At 57.8% G+C, this 11,839-nt stretch overlaps 3 protein-coding genes across 3 annotated transcripts; 2 read left to right on the top strand and 1 right to left on the bottom strand.

The window, feature by feature from the left end:
- The first annotated feature begins 469 nt into the window (after positions 1-469).
- Positions 470-2,154, top strand: B0H64DRAFT_177911 (uncharacterized protein). The gene has a single exon (XM_062798873.1). It carries the CDS (start codon positions 591-593, stop codon positions 1,830-1,832), a length of 1,242 nt encoding a protein of 413 aa, XP_062657523.1. The 5' UTR covers positions 470-590; the 3' UTR covers positions 1,833-2,154.
- A 5,653-nt stretch (positions 2,155-7,807) lies between these two features.
- Positions 7,808-9,060, top strand: B0H64DRAFT_177935 (uncharacterized protein). The gene has a single exon (XM_062798875.1). The coding sequence runs from the start codon at positions 8,050-8,052 to the stop codon at positions 8,953-8,955; it is 906 nt and encodes a 301-aa protein (XP_062657524.1). The 5' UTR covers positions 7,808-8,049; the 3' UTR covers positions 8,956-9,060.
- A 2,027-nt stretch (positions 9,061-11,087) lies between these two features.
- Positions 11,088-11,661, bottom strand: B0H64DRAFT_443102 (uncharacterized protein; the record flags this gene model as incomplete). The annotated part of the gene is made up of 2 exons (XM_062806689.1): positions 11,088-11,463; positions 11,552-11,661. 2 exons carry the CDS (start codon positions 11,659-11,661, stop codon positions 11,088-11,090), a joined length of 486 nt encoding a protein of 161 aa, XP_062657525.1.
- Positions 11,662-11,839: the final 178 nt, after the last annotated feature.

Below are 11,839 nucleotides of genomic sequence, written 5' to 3' on the forward strand. Positions count from 1 at the left end.
GTACTGTACCGTGTATCGTAACCGGGGTAATGTTGGGTACGGCGGTCCACTATTCTTTTTCTTTTTCCCCGAGACTCCCCCTGGCGTTCAGGCGCTCCTTCCCTGCCCGTCCCCCCTCACTGAGTCGCTGCGTATCCCGAACCCACACCCCAGGCCCCCTGCTGTTCCCACACCACATGCCAGCACACCCCCCAATGCCAGCCCGCCCGCGCGCCATTTAAAACCAGTGCCGCTTCCCCCAAACAAACCCGCCAACTTTCTGTTACTTCCCCATGCCACTTTGAGCTTCCCCAACGTCAGCACCCCAGACCCCAGACAACACAACGACAACACAAACGACAGCAACATACAACAAGAAGAACAACGTTCTATTTACCCAGTAATTGGTGTGTCGAGCGAACAACTCGCACACTGCATCCTCGCCTCTTCATACCAAGGACGACGACGTGCCTGACGATCGACCTTCGACGTTGGCATATCTCTTCCCCCCGCCGGCTGCGTACTTTGTGTGTGCAGCTTGACCGGGAGAGCACCGGGATAGGACGAGGAAAACCCGGGTGTTCAGAGACTCCGCTTGGGAGGGTGGACATATGCAACGGGCAAAGTCTGCAGTGGACTTCTCCAGCCTGCTGAACCCAGAGGTTTCGGCGGAGAGGGACCAGATTCCGGCCCAGCAACAGCAGCAAGTGCAAATACAACAGCAAGCCGAAGCAGAGATGGCGGCCGTTGGCCTCATCCGTCCCAATGGACCCCTGCCGGTGGGTGCAGCGCCCGCTGAGCAGCCCACCGAGCTCCCGCGTCCCTACAAATGCACCATGTGCGACAAGGCCTTCCACCGGCTGGAGCACCAGACCAGGCATATCCGCACCCACACTGGAGAGAAGCCGCACGCCTGCCACTTCCCTGGCTGCAGCAAGCGGTTTTCGCGGTCTGACGAACTCACCCGGCACTCGAGGATACACAACAACCTGAACTCGCGGAGGGGGAAACCGGGCCACCACCAACACGCCGCCATGATCCAGAGGATGCAGCCCGATATCATGGCGCCGCCTCCGGGACCCAAGATGATCCGTTCGGCCCCGCCCACGGCCTTGTCGTCGCCGAATGTGTCGCCTCCCCACTACAGCTCCTACAGCATGAACCTTCCCACGCCGCCGGCCCTCAGCCCGTACAGCCGCGGTGCGTTGAGCAGCCAGGGCGGTCCGGACATGGCCATGTTGGCGGGCCGGCTTGAGCGGGACAACGCCCCGAGCCAACATCACTACCCGCCCTCTAGACAGCACCCGTACTACGGCGGTGCCTTGCACTCGGCGCGGAACCCGTTGCCTGGTCTTGGTGCTTACCACATGGCGCGCCCGCACTCGCACGACGAGCACGATGACCACTACGCGCATGCGTACAGGCAGTCGAAGCGGTCGAGGCCCAACTCGCCCAACTCGACGGCTCCCTCGTCCCCCACGTTTTCCCACAATTCACTGTCTCCGACACCGGACCACACCCCACTCGCCACGCCTGCCCATTCGCCCCGCCTCAGGCCCTACAGCGGTGTCGAGCTGCCCCCGTTCCGCAACTTGAGCCTTCACCACACCCCCGCGCTAGCCCCGCTAGAGCCTGCGCCCGAGGGCCTTGCCCCGCCTCTGCTGCCCACGCCCAGGAATAACGGCATGTCGTTAAGCGACATCATGAGCAGGCCCGACGGCTCCCAGCGGAAACTGCCCGTGCCCAAGGTGACCGTCCATGACCTGCTGAGCCCCGCCGACGGATTCTCCACGAGCGGCAGGAGTTCATCGTCCAACAGCATTTCGGGCGTGGAACTGTACGAGAGGTTGTAATGGCGAACGAGGAGTACCGTGGCGTCCGCCTTCGACTCGCGATAATCGGCAGCCTCCGACGACATGACTGATGACGAAACTCCGGGCACATCTATAGAGGATATATAACCAACCACTTGGGAGTTTGGCTCTTTTTTTTTCTTTCTGACTTGGGGTTTTTCTGGTTGCAAATGGCACTCGACTCTTTTAATATTGGTTTGGAACTAGTGGGTTTTTACACGGCAAAGCGGGTGCGGGTTTCTTGGGTTCGGGCAGGATAGACATCACCACTTCAACACTTCTCCTTTGGACGGATAGATTTGGCTTCCTACTTCCTCCAATGCGGAGCAACGAAAAAGACAACTCATTTTCCTTTGTGCGGTTCTCAGCTGGCGGGGTTCGGACGGCAGGTTTTTTGGTTGGCCTTGAGAATGCTGCAACAACACATCAAAGTCTCTCCTATTCTCTTTACGGTTGGAAAAGCAAAGTCGATAGATGGTTGGGGGTCACTAGGCACAGGACAGCGAGGAACTGGGGTTTTGGCATTCTCATGTGTATTTTTTGGCTAGCTACTTGGTAATTCCCAGCCCGTCACCGGGAGACAATAAGCCATCAGGTATTCAAGCAACAACAAAGCGCCCCCCCCTTCTCAAGCCGAATTGTGAATGTCCGCGACCGACGACCGACTGCTCTTTTGCTTTTCTGCAGCACTGGTGACAAGTCGACGAGCACACGTGTGCCGCTCCTGGCCGCTCATCCTTTCCTGCTTCCACCACGCCCCTCCCTCCCCCTTCTCCCATCCCCCCCCAGGCCACCTTATTTCTCCACGTTTCAGCAGAGCTGCCTCATTGGGGCTGGGCCGCGGGGAAAGAGCAGAACAGGATGCGAGGATCTGGAAAGGGGGGGGGGGGGGGGGGGGGCGACGATTTTCACCAAGTATGTCCATACGTACCACCCCCAACACGCGGCGTGGGTTTTCGGTTTTCTGGGGCGCGAACAAGCGAGGGGGCGTCTGGAGTGCCGCGGACCGTCGGTCGCTTCGGTGCAGTTGTGGCTGGCTGGCTTGTCTGCGTGGGTGCCTTGGCCAACGCTCCGCCCGCCACGCGGTCTGTGTTTTTCTCCTCCCCCCCCCCCCCGCTCGGTTTTCCTTTTTTTTGTGTTTTTTGGGCTGTTGTTCCTTTCGTTCTTTTCTCACTGCTCACCGCGCCCACTTTCCTCTTTCGTTGGGGGGGGTTTCCGCATTCGTGAGGGATGGGATCCCGGTGGTGTGGGGAGTGGCATTTGTTTTCTGGGACGTCCAGGGGGGTCCAGGGGGGGGGGGGGGTTCCAGGGGAGGGTCGGGGGTTTTTCCGGCTGGGCTGGCTGGCTGGAAGGACCCCCTCCATCACTGCCCAGACATGTCAAGCCTTGCCGTTGTGGTCGAGGTCAAACAACCCCGTGGTGTGGTGCCGTGGGTCGTGAGCAGAGAGGGCGGACTCGCCGTGCGGCGGGTTGCGGGGATGCGACGCTGGCCTTACGTGAACGGTATTGCCGGGCCCCGGGTTTTACGCGTACGACGCTGGGCTGAATCTTTGGGAGCGCGTCCCCTCTGCGCGCGCATGCCCGCCGCACTCGTCGTTCACTGGAGGAGGCGGTCTACGAAATTATCTGACGATGGTGGGTGTGGGTGTGTGGTGCGCGTAAGGCAAAAGCTGGGCGGCCTTGGCTGGGCTCGGCGAGGGGGTGAGCCGCTGGCTGCGCTTGCGAAACACGCCTGCGGCGCCAGAGATGGCGTGGATGGTGTCAACTGGTCATTACCTAAAGCCAGCGAGACTGAATGACGCCAAGTGTCACGATTTGGGCGAGAGTGAAGGGCCTCGAGGGCCCGCCCACTCTCTGCCATGAGAATCTGTGACTGTTGAAAAACGGTATCTCCGCCCCCCCCTCCCTCATCCCTCACCGAAAATGCATGTTTTTTTCTTCTCTCGTCACTGCCAATGTTGAGACGATACGTTTCTGGTTGCCTGTGGGCTCAGCCTTCCCCCAACAGGTATCCTGACGAATGGCGTGGCACAGGCGAGGCTTGTCAAGAAACGCCCAGAATGGCACATAAATGTCGGGCAACGTGCCCGCAACCTGGGGATGGTCGAGAGCCATCCAAGGGCGCCTTGGCGACGCGGCGTGGTGATGTGTGGGGAGAATGGACTTTGGGATCACGTCAGCGTTTGACCTCGTCTTTTCCGTCGAACGAACATTGTTCCCCTTTTTTTTCCATCGTCTACCCCGGCCCCCAGGAAAATCTTCCGGTAGGGAAGCCAACCAAACCCCGGCTTGTGAAATCGTGGGGGTGGACAAGCGAGCGGAAAGTCTGGGGTCACGGCGCCGGCGCGCCGCTTGGGGACGCGAGATCGACAATAGCGCCGTTCCAAGACCCCAGAAACTGCCCTCTGGCGTCGCTGATTTGAGCTGATTTCCAGGCTGGTGGTCATTAAAGACTGGGATTCTCAGGTATCGACGCGGTGACTGATTCAGACAACCCCCAACCTTGGCAAGTCCGAATTGATCAGCTGTCCCGAATGGACCGGGATACTTGGAGCTCGGTCGGCGTCGGAATTTCGGAAGAAAGTTTCCAACGCAACCCAGCAGGAACGGCAGCCGCCTGTCGCGCGGCGAAGGTCAGGGCGCCGGAACAACACGGCTTTGCCGCGGGCGCGGAGCTACTCGTGGTGCCAGAGCCGCGGACAGGACGCACGATACGATTCGTCCTAAAGCTGGGCAGACACGGCCCTCACCGCAACTTCGGGTGACGGAAATGATACAAGACGCAGGCACGGCATCCTGGGCTCTGGTTGGACAGGAGAGGCGGCATGCTTGGCTCATCGCGACGGTGATGCAATCGACGTGTTGACATGTCATCGATCTCTCCAAGGACTCCGGGGAGGGCTCACAACCAATGCAATGTCTCTGCTGATCTCTGGAAAGCCGTGCTTCGGGCGACCCGGTAGCTGCAGGCCCATCTGACGGGTGGCCTCCCCAAGTTCCCCCAGATACACTACACTCGATCGCATATACGAGGCGTCCGTAACACCCGGGCTGGCTTGCTGATTGGTTTCATTCCACCTCTTTGGCCTCGGACGAGTCTCGGCAGTCTCGAGAAGCTGCGTCAAGCAGGGCGGCCTCGGTGCTTCCGAATAAGCTGGCCCCCGGATACAAGGCATGTTTGACGGCCCGGACGACATGGAGGGAGGATTCGACGGTTCCCCAGAAAATGCCCTTGTTTTTAGGGACCCTTGAATGGCGCCAAGGTCGAGGACGCTGGTTCACGCAGGACTGCCTGGATGGAGCCTTTTTGGGCCCCGAGACCTGGGATGAGACGGATCATCATGGCCGTCCCTCTCATCGTGATCATAATTTGTTGAGCAGGTTGTTTGAAGTGTGGGGTAGATAACAAGCTCTTTCACGCGCCAGGGAGACTCGAGACCGACCCGGTGCAACGCCGGGAACCTGGATAAGAACCGAGTGGTTCTGCAAGCGAGGGCAGACCCTTCTGATCGACGGTACGGTTGTGTGTCTGAAGAACGGTGTTTGAAAATTACCGGTGGATTTCGTCCGTCTCGCGGAGGGCGGTGCATACTAAAACCAGTGGCACAACTTACCAAGCACACTATGTAGCAACAAGGGCTTGGTACGGACGAGGAGATACTTTCCCCTAACTAGCGCTGATATTACGGACTTTTTGTTATCCGGGTGATTTTGTCGGCTTTCCTACGCCCTCATTGGGTGATGCTATTCTTGGGGTTCGGCCATCGTCGGCGAGGGTGGGCGATACTTTGAAGCGAAGCGACGGCGAGGTGATAAGCTGTGGTGCAGTGACCTTGATGGCTGATTGCGCCATCAAATTTTGAAGGAACTGCCCCGCGAGGTGCCCTGCAGCTGCGGGGTCGGAACCCCCACGCCCCGTGGGGAAGCTTAAAGCAAACCCTGGCAGCGACGGTCAGGGGTCTTCCCCACAACATCAACATCCCAAACCAACAAGTCCGAAGCGAGTTTCGCAGAAGATCCGGAGGAAACCGACCCCCAGAGGTACGTCGGAACCACTCATTGCGACCCCAAGGCCCTTCGGCCAGATCTCTGGCAGAACCACGAAAGGAGTGTTATCTCGATAAGAACTGGACGACCCCGGAGTTGTTGCGGGTCAGTGCATGGTACCTACCTCCATTCACTTTGCGAACCCGGGGTGTTTCAAACAAGGCAGGCCCGATCCTTCCATGCATGTCACGATTGGGCAGTGACTCGACCAAGTTTGCTGCTTCCTTGGTCCCCAGCGAAGGGACATACGGACAATGGAAGGCACAACCTGGTCAGGATCGCATTCTTCAAAGTTCCATCGCTTCTCTGCCATCTGCAGTGTTCTTTGACGGCAATGTACATAGGTAGTCGTCGATTGGGATGACCCGTCAACCAAACCCGCGCCCAGCGACGAAAGGAACCGAGAAGCCTGGGCGTCTCGGTCATGCTCCGCGTGACCCATCGACGAGTCTAAATGGAGAACAGAGCCAGACAATCGACTCAGCGGAAGCCAATGCCTGCCCTGCCCACGTTTTTATGTTGCCAACCTTACCAACAACACACAGGCTGGGGGTTGACGTTCCCCAGAAAACGCAACCGAGCATCGCCTTCCGGCTTCCGCGGCATCACCTCGCAGGAAGCGGTATCTCATCGCACGTTCCCGTGCCATCGATGGCACCCTTCTTAGCGCAATGATCATCCTCCCAGCGCCCTCCCAGCCTTGTCGTTGCTAAGCCAGAGCACTCGTGCACAGCCATCGCTTGGGCTCGTCCCGAGCCGAGTAAACTTATCAGTGTGCTGAGACTGACCCCTCGCGAGGGCCTGAGTCATCGAGGCCATCGCTCACCGCATCGTCAATGGCCAAACTATCACTGAAGATAACGCCATCCGCGACCAAACGGCCAAGATGGTGTCCAAGCACTGTATGATCCCGGACCGTTAGATTAGGCTTTGCTCTCTCTCCCAGGCACCGACCTGACCGCTCTTTCTCATTGAATTCGTCTGACCCTCGCAGATCTAGCACCCAGTTAGAGTTGATTCCACTCAGGCAACGCCCGTGAACCCCCCTCCTTGTGTTGATACCTATCGAGCAAGCAACGGCTTTGCAAGTGTCGTTTCGCCTCTCGATTAGCTATCTCGACATAATGGGCTCGGGGTGGAGATATCAGGGTCGTCTAGGTTTGATATTGAGTGCTGATTGCCCTTGCACCGGGAACCACGCTCACCGATAGACGCTGCAGCCCAGAGTGGCGTTGCCGTCCCGGGAATGGCGGTTCAGCCTATAGTACATGGCAGCTATTGTCAGCAACGTGCAGAAGCCAATTCAGCGAGACGTGCTCGAACTTCATGGCCAGCGACTGTAGGGCCATAGCCAAGCGCTCATTTTGCAGCCAGCGTCATCGCAGTCCAAGAACAAACCATCGTTTGAATCCTACAATATCGGGGAGCCGGAACTGCCTATATCTCCTGGATCCGGGATCTCACGCTTTTTGGGCAACCACTGAACGCAGTGTTCTCCCAGACTCTTTCGTCTCCCTGGTGGTATCACAAACAAAACAGAGCTATTTGAAGGGGGGAGACCAAACGACTGGGCGTGTTTTCCTCCCCGCAGCACCAAAGCTCTTCCAGGCCACCCCAGGACGGCCGGTGTCATTTTTCCGCGGACATCACCGGCTGCTCTGCCCACACGGTGGCCGTTCGGGCTGAGACTGGTGGACGGCGCTCAATCGAATCCCCTGTCGTTCTTCACCATTCCTTCCATGGCGATCCGGCTGCCGGTCTGCACGGGTCTGCCTTTACTGTGCAATGTAAGCGCAGTTTTATCGCTCCAGCCCCTATCATCTACAGAACTTTGGACTGACGAGCGATCAGGGGCAATAACTCGAGAGCGATGCCAAGAGCTCCCAAACCCGGCCGTTGCAAGTCGTATTGGCTGGGCCTGCGGATAAAACGCAGCAACCGGAGAGCCGGGACGCACGTTATCACTGATCGATAAATTAATTACACAGTACATTCTCGACCTGTTGGAATCCTTATCTCTCTTGCCCAAACACATGGAGTGTACTCCCTCCTTCGTTCTTTGTTTACAAGTACCCACCCCTATGACGTCAGCTCGTGGCAGATGATTGGGGTTACCGTCGTTGGCCAACGTTTGGTTCTGGAACTCCGTCAAACGTGAAAGGGAAGAGAAATGGGGGAGGACGGACACAGCCTCCGATTCAACAGATCTGGTTCTGTCGGACCCTTTCCCGGAAAGTCCGAGCAGTGTCAGGGGTTCTCTCGCCAGCCAGGAAATCAACTGTCAAAATCGGTCAAAACAGCGCAAGTTCAAATTTCATCCTTCACTCTTCCACCTGCCGCTCGGGGAAATCTGCAGCAGCGACGTAACGCGGATGTAACTGCTCCTTCTTGGGTTTTCCCCGCAGCGCAGGAAATCTCCCCTGCTTGGCGAGCATTCGCTTCTCATGGTCTAGAGCCCTCGTCCAGGGGAAAGCAAGGGGATAGGGCTATTGGACCCGACGAGATGGCAGTCCATCGAATTCTGTCTGCCGCGCCCCTCTCACGGTTGGTGCTTGCTCCCCTCATCCCTCTACCGCCGCTCAATCTACACTCATGTCTGCAATATGGCTTTGCAGAAAAGTTCCTGCCGGTCCGTCCCAACAAGTGTAGGCAGACATGGGGTGGAATGGCTGAACACCTGTGGCAAAACCATGCCGATAGTTCCAGCCTTATTTTCAGATCATACCGTCCACTCCGTATTGGCCACCGGGCCTTTGACGGTACTGGTAGAGATGCAAACGTGGGGCCTAAACAAGCCCTGCCGTGGCGTATCGTCCGCCGCGGTTCCTCCAGCATGTTCAGCTGCCGTTGGGTTATTGGGCTTCATATAATTTTCGTCTCCAAGCGCGAGAGAGCAAGGGTGATCGCTGCCGGAGGGGTTGTCGATCTGAATGGCAGTCCCAGCAGACGCGCAAGGCCGTGGTTTCGTATGGCCGCCAAGGCCGGGGATTGGTCTCTGGTACCGCGTCCGCTGCCCTCCTCGTCTCAGACCCATATCCGCCTGCATAGGCGAGACGCGGCTATCGTCCCCTTTTAGACCAGCTGCATACACCGGTGAGCGGCTCCAATTCGAAAGAACGCGGACCAGCCCGTCCCTTTTACACAATCGGCCGCCATCCCGGTCCTAGTCGGTGTGTTAAGTTGTTTCTATCACAAATGGTGTCTTCCTTTTAACCCTCATGGGCCGGGGGAGCGGGAATATGCAGGAGCAATCTTGACATCCAGACAATAGCAGATATCGGTACATATGTCGTGGAATGCTGGAGACGAGGCCGGGAGGATGGATAACTGGCTCAGACTGAACCCCGCCTTGCCGTGGGATCTCGGGCCGACAGCGTTCTTGTCTCTCCTAACGTCCGCCCAGCTCCGTTGGCCGTTCCATATCGAGATGTGGTTGCACGGGGGGATTAATCTGATCTGGATTCGTCAAGATTCGAGAAGGGTGCACAAACAGGCGGGCAAGGGAAGTATTCCGGCTGGCCGAAGGTGTGTCTGCTTTGAGTGCTGACGGCGGGTGGGAGTGTCCGTCCCGACGCGTCGCTTCCGCCCTGCCCGTGCCTTGCCTTCTCACCACCACCACCACCGCCGCCGCCATCACGACGGCAACCACCACAACCACTATAACGCGCCGTCTGCCGTATCTGAGACGTTCATACCCACCCCGGCTCTTGGCCGCCGTCCGGGGGACGGACGGCAATGATGGTGGTGTCGGAAGCGGGCTGGCCTTCAAGGCGGGCTCTCCCGGTTGGTGTTGACAAATCTGGTTCGTTTGTTACGATACCGGCACCATCCCGCGCTACCTCTCGACGGCTGTCCCCATAACTTCGACAACATAACACCTCAGATATCTCTAGCACTCCCCTTTCGCTTGAGCTTTCGGCACGGGATATAGCCTGGGCCGGCCGCCACGGTCTGGGCTTTCCACACCGAGAGCGGCTCATTCTGCACGGTGTTGATGCGTGCAGCTCGTTCAGAGGGGCGGGAGGCGACACTTTGGCCGTTAATTGCCCCGAACAGGGGCTGGCTTTCCGATCTGGCTAGCTGCAGGATCGAAGTACGTTCTTCAGCTGGGCAAGGACGGGTGCAGATTCGATGGGGTTCTCAAACTCTGTTTTCTTTTGTATAATTCTTTTCCTTTTACGTGAGAGAGGGGGGAGGGAAGCTCCCGTCCCCCTCTTCTGTATCACCATCACTTCCCCTTTCGTCTAGCTTCGCCCGCTGTTGCGCGTTGTTGGGAACTGGGTCCTGGATGGGAGTTATACCACTCATCTATGTTTCTTCCACTCATAAGTGTTTATTTTGTCAGATATAAATGAGATCTGCGGTTGAATCGGGGCAACATAGATACACATGGTGGACCACAACCCGGGACGGAACTGATACTCTGGTCTCCCCGGTGAGTGGTTCCGGGATCTAAAATCTCGCCTCGAGAGCGGATCTTGCGCTTCATTGCTCCAGTTTTGATGGGAACTTCCATGACAAGTCACGATTCGGATGGGAAATTCACGCATTGTCACCGGTACTGAGGATACTTACGATACATTCGAGAAACTTGGATATGTTCCGGTTCGACAGCGCTAGGGAAACACCCCTCTCCCACCCTCAGAGCCCAACGGGATAACTAACTCCGCTCACGTCCGCTTTACCCAGGGGACGACAGCATAGTGATGATGGCGCGACTGGCGCCGAAAAAAAGAACACATACCCGCCTGCGATTTGTCACGTATGGCACCTAGAAGAAGCACGCAGTGGCTCGCTCAACTCAAAGGAGAGGGCCATTGTTAGTACGCCAACAAGTCAATCCGCATTGGGCTGAGTATGGGCTCCAGCACAGTCCTCACTACAGATCGAGGATTTGCAGGCAGTCGTGTGTTGAGTTGGGTTCGCTGTCAAATTTGCCACGGGGTATCCTAGAACAGAAGAGAAAGGAGAAACAAGAAAAGCCATGACCACTTCGTCTCCTCTCTCATATCCTCAACCTGCCCAAATGAGGATATTTCGGTCGTAAAAGCCCGATGAATGACGGCCTATGAGTGCGTCACCACCACACCTTGATCTCCCTTCCCGGTGCGTAACCCTGAGCCACTCAATGTTTACATCCTTCATCACCACAGCCCCATCCAAGCACGCCGACGTCCAGGCAAGCCATAGCGACGCGCAACCACCCACCTAGGCCTCGTAGCGCGGGGGATCCGCAGCCGCAGGGCCCGGGGCCGCCGCCGCCATAGCCTTGAGGAAGACGAGGACCTCGAAGACGGCGGCGCAGACGGCGAGGCCGCCCTTCTTCCACTCCTTGTCGGACCACAGGCCGTCGAGCATGTTGTCGGAGACGACGGCGACGACGAAGCGCACGTGGTGGTCCTCGGCCGTCCACGCCGACTTGTCCGGGTTGTGCATCAGGTACTGCGCCCCGCGCGCGTTGATGGCCTCCCGCGCCTTTTGAGTCGTCGCGCCCTTGTCGGGTTCGGGCGTGAGCGGGTGCGCGCCGTGGAAGTCCCGCAGGAACTCGTTCCACGAGCCGCGCACGTACACGCCGTTCAGCCAGCTGGTGGGGGGTTGGGTGTTAGGTTCGTTTGTTCTCTTTCTTTTTTTTTTCTTTTATTGTTGCAAGACGTAATAGATAGGGCGCTTACTCGTGGAACTGACGGATGTCCTGGAAGGGAAGCAGCTCGAGGATCAGACGCTCATGTTGCGAGGCTAGCTGGACGGTGCCGCTGGCGCTCGGGGGAGGTTGTTGGCCCATGGTTAGCGGGAGAGAGAATGCGTCGTCGTCGTCTTGGAAGGGGGTTGAGAGCAGCGGTTGGGAGCTTGGCTTGGAGCCCGACGCCGGTCTCGACTCGGCGCAACCCATTAATAAACAAGACCAGGTGTTTTCTCCGATTGTCACTTTCAGTGTTGGCCACAGAGCATGACTTGCACGA

Source organism: Chaetomium fimeti (assembly GCF_033439085.1).
Source record: "Chaetomium fimeti strain CBS 168.71 chromosome Unknown B0H64scaffold_5, whole genome shotgun sequence".
Lineage (NCBI taxonomy): Eukaryota > Fungi > Ascomycota > Sordariomycetes > Sordariales > Chaetomiaceae > Chaetomium > Chaetomium fimeti.